Genomic DNA, 7,500 nt, shown 5'->3' with positions numbered 1-7,500 from the left:
TTTTGCACAAAATGAAAGTTTCTTGATTTATTTCTGTATTTACTGCAGCAGAACACCTGACCCTGTGCTGTGTGCTCAGAGCAGCCGTCACGCTCAGCTGACTCCTACAGGAACAAGTCAGTGATGAGACTAAACCACCGTGTGCACATCTCCAGAGCTAGTTAGCATGAGACAGACAGGCTAAGGTGTTTATTTCTGTTTGCAGAGCAGCTGCATGTGTCGATTCCTGGTTTATAACCCCACTGTCATGTGGGTTATAAATGTGATCTGTCATGTGATCTGAGATATTTTTTTTTTTAAATAAAAATTATAATTATTTTTGAATTTTTATTTTTATTTCATTCTTATTTATTTAATTTTATTTTATTTTATTTTATTCCTATACATTAACTTATTTCTAACTTTCTTTATTTTATCTTTTATTATATTTTATTATATTTTATTTTATTACAATTTTTTATTTTACTCTTATAAATTAATTTATTTCTAATTTTATTAATTTTAAACTTTTTTTAAATTCTTATAAATCAATTTACATTTTTTAATTGTATTGTTTTTATCTTTTATTTTATTTTATTGTTATTAATTAATTATTTTATTTATTTTTCCATTTTATTTATTTATTTATTTTAAATTTTATTTTATTGTATTTTTATTTTTTATTTTTTTTCATTTAACTTATCTATTTAATTAACATTTTAGTCAATTTCTTACCTTTTTTTGGCCTTTATATTTTAGCCCTTTGTTTGAATATCTATTTTTTCAGTCTGTATAGTTTGATGTTCTTTATTTCTCTTCTAGTTTCATGTTTTTATTCGATATCTTCAGTGTTTCCTCAGCGGGGGGGGGCTCTCTGGACCTTAAAGTTTGATGTGATGTGAAACTCCTCCTCCTCTCCCTGAAAGTCAGCTGGGTTACAGCTCCTCCTAAAAGGATGAGGACGGCGTTCCTGTGAAAGTGACAAAGATCAGACGCCGTCCAGAGTTATTCTGAGTCCTCTGATCTTACGTAACTCTGGACCAGGACTGCAGGTTTGGAGTGGAGCTGGTCCAGGCAGAGTCCCTGTTGTTGAGCCAAGGACGGCGCCCAGTGCCAGCGAGGAAACTGACCCACTTACTGTAGATCACTGCAGCCGAGGACAGACTCACAGTAGATCCAGGATACACAGGAGCAGCTACTGCGCGGCGAGCACACTGCAGCAGCGTCAGATTTATGAGGCACTTAACTTTCTCTGTGAGCGCTGGTTCAGTTTTATGAAGGAGGGAAGAGTTTTCTCCTAAAATATCACAGCAATTATTCAAGGTGAGAGTTCCTCTCTGCTCTCGCTTCAGTTTCACAGAAAATAAATGAAAATAATGTCCTTAATTTCCCTCCCCTCCTCAGCTGGAGAAACTAACTCACAGAGGAAAACGTCCAGAGGAGGTTTGAACCTGGTCAGAGTCAGGAGGAGAGTCAGGAGGAGAGTCAGGAGGAGAGTCAGGAGGAGAGTCAGGAGGAGAGTCAGGAGGAGAGCCAGGAGGAGAGTCAGGAGGAGAGTCAGGAGGAGAGTCAGGAGGAGAGTCAGGAGGAGAGTCAGACACAGAGTCAGGAGGAGAGTCAGGAGGAGAGTCAGGAGGAGAGTCAGGAGGAGAGTCAGGAGGAGCAGATATGGAGCTGGGAGCGTCTCTGGGAGCGTCTCTGGGAGCGTCTCTGGGAGCGTCTCTGGGAGCGTCTCTGGGAGCGTCTCTGGGAGCGTCTCTGGGAGCATCTCTGGGAGCGTCTGATCACAGCTGGCCCCTTGTTGTTCTTCCACCTCCATTTTTTAAAGCAGTTTGAGTCGGGAGGAGCAGCAGATGGATTTCTCAACTTTATCTTTACAAGCTGTAAAACTGCAGCAGCAGCAGCTGTCAGGGAGCGGCCGTCAGAGAGCGGCCGTCAGAGAGCGGCCGTCAGAGAGCGGCCGTCAGAGAGCGGCCGTCAGAGAGAGGCCTTTGTTTCCAGCTGCTCAGAGACGTTAGTGATCCTGCAGTAACGTCTTCAGCTGGACATCCAGCTGTGGACCTGCTGTCAGACCTGAGCTGTGGACATTAACCACCAACACATGTTCCTCTTACCCATGGATGTCGTCGCCAGCGTCTGTCGCCCAACGAACTGGGCGGGGCCCATCCCGTCCAGGAAGTCGCTGAACTGAGCGTCCGAGGCCAAACACATGCCGCTGTAGTTCAGACTGTGGAGACAGAAGGAGACAGGGACGGTCACACACCAGGTCTTCAGAGACAGAGACACCTCAGAGGGACTGAGGACAGAGGGACTGAGGACAGAGGGGGCTGAGGACAGAGGGAATGAGGACAGAGGGACTGAAGACAGAGGGAATGAGGACAGAGGGACTGAGGACAGAGAGGACTGAGGACAGAGGGACTGAGGACAGAGGGGACAGAGGACATAGGGACTGAGGACAGAGGGACTGAGGACAGAGAAACAAAGGGAATAAGGACTGAGGGGACAGAGGGACTGAGGACAGAGGGACTGAGGACAGAGGGGACTGAGGACAGAGAAACAAAGGGAATAAGGACTGAGGGGACAGAGGGACTGAGGACAGAGGGACTGAGGACAGGGGGACTGAGGACAGAGGAACAGAGGACAGAGGGACTGAGGACAGAGGGGACAGAGTGGACAGAGTGGACTGAGTTGACGGCTGAACAAACATATCAAACGTCCCCCTGAGGTAAAATCCCTCGTCCAGCTCTGTGACCTTTTTTCTCTGTTTGTGGACGTAAAGAAATCAGCTCAGAGTGCTTTGATGGCAGCGAGCCAGGCACACTGCAACACTCTGTGTGTGTGTGTGTGTGTGTGTGTGTGTGTGTGTGTGTGTGTGTGTGTGTGTGTGTGTGTGTGTGTGTGTGTGTGTGTGTGTGTGTTTATGCTCCATCAAAGGACAAACCCACTCTAACATGTTGTGATGCTGATGCAAACTGACTTTACCCGACGTGAACCTCCCAAAGTTTTTACAGCATCACCTCCTGGATCCAGATCAGACTTTGACCCTGATGTTCAGACCCTGCTCGGCTGGTTGATCAGACTCTGACCCTGATGTTCAGACCCTGCTCGGCTGGTTGATCAGACTCTGAGTGTTCGGTCAGAGGAAAGTTCAGTCGGTGATTCTCTGTCAGAAACAGGTTTCACCATCACACACAGAAACATTTACGGATCAGGACTTGGTTTAGGGCTTAAAGACCATGGTCTACAGAGAGCAGGAGGGTCCAAACACCACGAAAACCACCGAGGAACACGTCCTCCATCAGGGTTAGGGTTAGGGTGCGCAACGGGGGAAATATGTCAGGATGGGCTGATGACAGGATCAGGATCTGGATTAGATCCGGATCTGGATTTAGGATTCAGAACTTTCTAACCTCAATCAGAGCAAAAGGAAGGGAAGGAGGGAAAGAAGCAAGGAAGGAAGGAAACCAGGGAAAAAGAAGAAGGAGGAATTAAATGAATGAAGACCGGGAGGATTAAATAAGGAAGAAATGGAAGGAAAAGGAGGGAACAAGGAATCAAAGAAAGATAAGAAGGAAGGAAAGGAAGGAACAAAGAGAAGAGGAAGGAAGGAAGGAAGGAAGGAATAAAAAGGAGGAAACAAGAAAATGGAAAGAAAAAAGAAAGGAAAAAATGAAGAAAAAAGGAAGGAAAGAAGAAAAAAGGAAGGAAGGACAGAAGGAAGGAAGGAAGGAAGGAAGGAAGGAAGGAAGGAAGGAAGGAAAGAGGAAAAGGGGAAAAAAAGGAAAAAATTAAAGAAAGAAGAAAAAAGGAAGGAAGGAGGTGTCTGTTAAGATTTTCTCCTGATGAAAACATTAATCTACAGCCGTCAGCTTCAGACCAGCAGACTCTGACCAGTCCACGTGGACTCCAGTCAGACCCTACAGACAGACTCTGGCTTAATCTGGGAAGTTCGGTCTGTCTTGGCTCCAGGTATCGAGCCCTGAAGGTGAAGGGGTGTTAGCCAATCACAGCGTTGGAGGGGGCGGAGCTTTCCTGGACTCTATCAGTCCTGGAAACGTCGGCCCACATGGACTTGACTTGGTCCATCGTCGGTCTAATCCTGGTCCTGACTCACCAACATGAAACCAGCTTCAAAGACAGAGAGAAGGAAGTTGATTGTTTTCAGGTCTCAGCGTCATATTTTAGTGGGATTAGCTCCTCGCTTGAGTTGGCACCAGATTATATCCCTGCAGAACAACTTCACCAGGACTTTAAAGCCTCTCCTCCTCTTCCTCACCCTTCATCATCTCTGCATCCGTCCCAGTTTACGCTGGTGTCACATTTTAAAACCAAACATTCTCTGCTGGAGGAGCACGGCCTGAACCACAGCTTCATCTTTGCCCTTAAACAGAGGAAGACTGGGAGCTGACACACACACACACACACACACACACACACACACACACACACACACACACACACACACACACACACAGACGCAGGACGTTTGACGTGAGCTCCACGACGTGTCACAGAGCGCTGCTCCTCAGTCACTCTCAGTCTGGATCAGACTTTATGAGTAAGTTTACTTTAACCCTCTGAACTGATCGACACGCTCTGCTTCCTCTTCCTCTTCCTCTCCTCTTCCTCTCCTCTCCTCTTCCTCTTCCTCTCCTCTTCCTCTCCTCTCCTCTTCCTCTCCTCTTCCTCTTCCTCTCCTCTTCCTCTCCTCTTCCTCTCCTCTTCCTCTCCTCTCCTCTTCCTCTTCCTCTCCTCTTCCTCTCCTCTCCTCTTCCTCTCCTCTTCCTCTTCCTCTCCTCTTCCTCTCCTCTTCCTCTCCTCTTCCTCTCCTCTCCTCTTCCTCTTCCTCTCCTCTTCCTCTCCTCTCCTCTTCCTCTCCTCTCCTCTTCCTCTCCTCTTCCTCTTCCTCTCCTCTTCCTCTCCTCTTCCTCTTCCTCTTCTCTTCGTCTCCTCTTCCTCTCCTCTTCCTCTCCTCTTCCTCTCCTCTCCTCTCCTCTCCTCTTCCTCTTCCTCTGGTGTTTTCCTGAAGATGCTCGTCTCTCTCTCTCTGTGTGAAGTTTCTCTTTTTTCCTGCTGCAGACACTAATTAATTCACTCAGATAACAGAGTTAATAGATAAACTTATTACAACAAGCCAGAGAGGTAAATCCTGTGTGTGTGTGTGTGTGTGTGTGTGTGTGTGTGTGTGTGTGTGTGTGTGTGTGTGTGTGTGTGTGTGTGTGTGTGTGTGTGTGTGTGTGTGTGTGTGTGAGCGCTGACATGTGAAGTCAGCAACATTAGCCGTAGTGGGTATTAGTGGGTGATAAAATCCTGAGCCTCAGATTATAATAGCGCTGTGCATGAGGCACATCTGGGGATTACACGGCAGCTTTGCAGGGAAACGACGCTCAGCGAGGACCAGGAGCTGAGCGCGCTGACACGCTGAGCTGCTGCTCCAAACAAAGATGAATTATTTTCACCGTCTCCACAGCAGACGGGTTGGTTACCTCAGTGATGGTTAGTTACTGGACGTGGAGGAGACTTTCAGAGGAGCACGAGCTCCACGCTGACATTTCCCCGACCTTCTAAACTTATCCACATTTTAGAGCAAACTGAGCGTGCTGCAGGAGTTCATTCACATCTTCCCATTTCCTGTCCCTCTCCTTAGCTGTCCTATCAAAATAAAAGCAGAGGTCCGTGTGCAGATCTTCAGACCTCTACCTGTTCACCTGTCGGAGAAATCCCTGAATCTGTCAGTGAAACTCTCTGCTCTGAAAACAACACCAGCTCTTCACATCACGATCTCTGGATCATGGCATGTTAGAGAGACCTCAAACACCAAGGTCTGCCCGTAGCCCCGCCCCCCTGACAGGCCTCCAGAGGACTGGCCAATCAGAGTGAAGGGGGTTACCTGTGGGGGGCTCTTAAAGAGACAGAGGCTGAAATAAGGTTTTTCTAAAAAGGGGATTTTTACGAGCTGTAAATCAGTTAAAGACACTACGGGGAAACCAGAGGGACAAAATAGAGACTAAAAGAAGCAGAATACCCCTCTTTAACATCTATGAAGCCAAACTTTAGACATTAAAAACTGATATAAGTCCATTTATTAGTGTAACTCTTTTAAAGAAGCCAGCTGTGCACAACAAACATGGTTAAATATTTAACAGTAAAATCACTCTATGGGCGACGAATCTCAGGCTGTGTTCAGACCAGAAAAGTCCTCTGGTCCACTTGTTTGGTCCGGACCAAAAGCAGACTTTATTTTTTCCGTTTGGTGCGGTTCGTATTCAGATTGTACTTTTATCAAGTGGACTATATTCTGTAAACACATCCAGGTGTGTGAGGATCAGTGCTCTCATTGGACAGCACTGACAAAGGGCGGCACACAGAGTACAGACCTGGAAATGGAGGTAAACATGTGTGTTTGTGCTCTTATTAGAGCTGCTAAATCATTTTCAGTTTCAAGAGCAGCTCCTTCAAAGCAGCTTAACAACACCGTTTACAATTTAGGAACAGGAAGACCAATGATCGCAGCAAGGAGGCGCTATGCTCTGCGTGTCCTGACCCACAACATGCTAGCTACAGCGTGGCTAAACAGAAGACGGAGGATCAGGTATGAACCAAAGACGGTTAGGTTACGGTGGCTCTATAGGCCCAAAAGGAGCATGTATCCTGTAGTTAGTTCAGATGGACCTTGGTTTGTATTCAGACCTGCACCAGAGAACCACGAACCGCCAGAGTTCGTTTGTGTCTATTCACACCTGGAGGAAAAGTCCGCACCAGCGTGGGAAACGAAGCCTGGTCCGTTTAAAGTGGACCAAACAGTCCAGGTCTGAATACACCCTAAGAGTCAAATATTTTCCTCAGAGGAAGTGAGGCGGGAGCGGATGGCTGACCATGAGGAGGGTTTTTCTGAATCAATAAAAAGGAAGAGGAACATTTTCCACAGCCTCAAATAACAGATTTAATGATTTTATTTCCTTCCTCTCTGGACTCAGGAGCAGCAGGAGGCACAATTTCTGCCATAAATCACTGATAAATCAAATTCAGACGCTCTGTGCGGTTTGAAACAAGTCCAGCGCGCTAACTTTAGCTCACACAGAGAGCGCTGAGGAGGCAGTGACGAGCACAGCTCTGCAGAGACGACAAATCCTCCTGAATGCAGAAAAAAAGAGACTCAAGTTTCTTCACCTGCTCTCACTGTAGAAATATGAATAAAGTCAGAGGTGGAGAAACCAGCGAGCAGAGGATCTGACCCCAAACTCTGAGCGATCAGAGGTCAACGGCTCTCACGCTGTATCACCACCCAGTTACATAAACACAGCAGAGAGGACAGAGTGTGAAGCTAACTCCTGATATTTGCTTTCACAAACACTGCAAACCATCCCCAGTTAGCCCTCCATCACACACACACACACACACACACACACACACACACACACACACACACACACACACACACACACACACACGCCCTGAATCGCCCCAAACATAAATCAATAAGCTCATAAGTGTGATTGGATGGCGTTAGCTAACAAAGTG

General features: G+C 46.6%; 1 protein-coding gene across 5 annotated transcripts in view; it reads right to left on the bottom strand.

Moving 5' to 3' along the window:
- Positions 1-7,500, bottom strand: part of rims4 (regulating synaptic membrane exocytosis 4) — a 70,404-nt gene that overhangs the window by 14,845 nt on the left and 48,059 nt on the right. For all 5 annotated transcript variants that reach the window (XM_074670480.1, XM_074670491.1, XM_074670453.1 and 2 more), the window contains exon 3: positions 2,094-2,206. In XM_074670480.1, coding sequence (XP_074526581.1) covers positions 2,094-2,206 — 113 coding nt within the window. The remainder of the gene's footprint in view (positions 1-2,093; positions 2,207-7,500) is intronic.

The sequence above is a fragment of the Halichoeres trimaculatus genome, unplaced genomic scaffold (genome assembly GCF_033239565.1).
Source record: "Halichoeres trimaculatus isolate MK-OKI-2021-1 unplaced genomic scaffold, fHalTri1.1 fHalTri1_scaffold_1, whole genome shotgun sequence".
In the NCBI taxonomy this organism is placed as follows: Eukaryota; Metazoa; Chordata; class Actinopteri; order Labriformes; family Labridae; genus Halichoeres; species Halichoeres trimaculatus.
The sequence above is the reverse complement of the archived record's forward strand: the minus strand, read 5'-3'. Positions and strand labels throughout refer to the sequence as shown.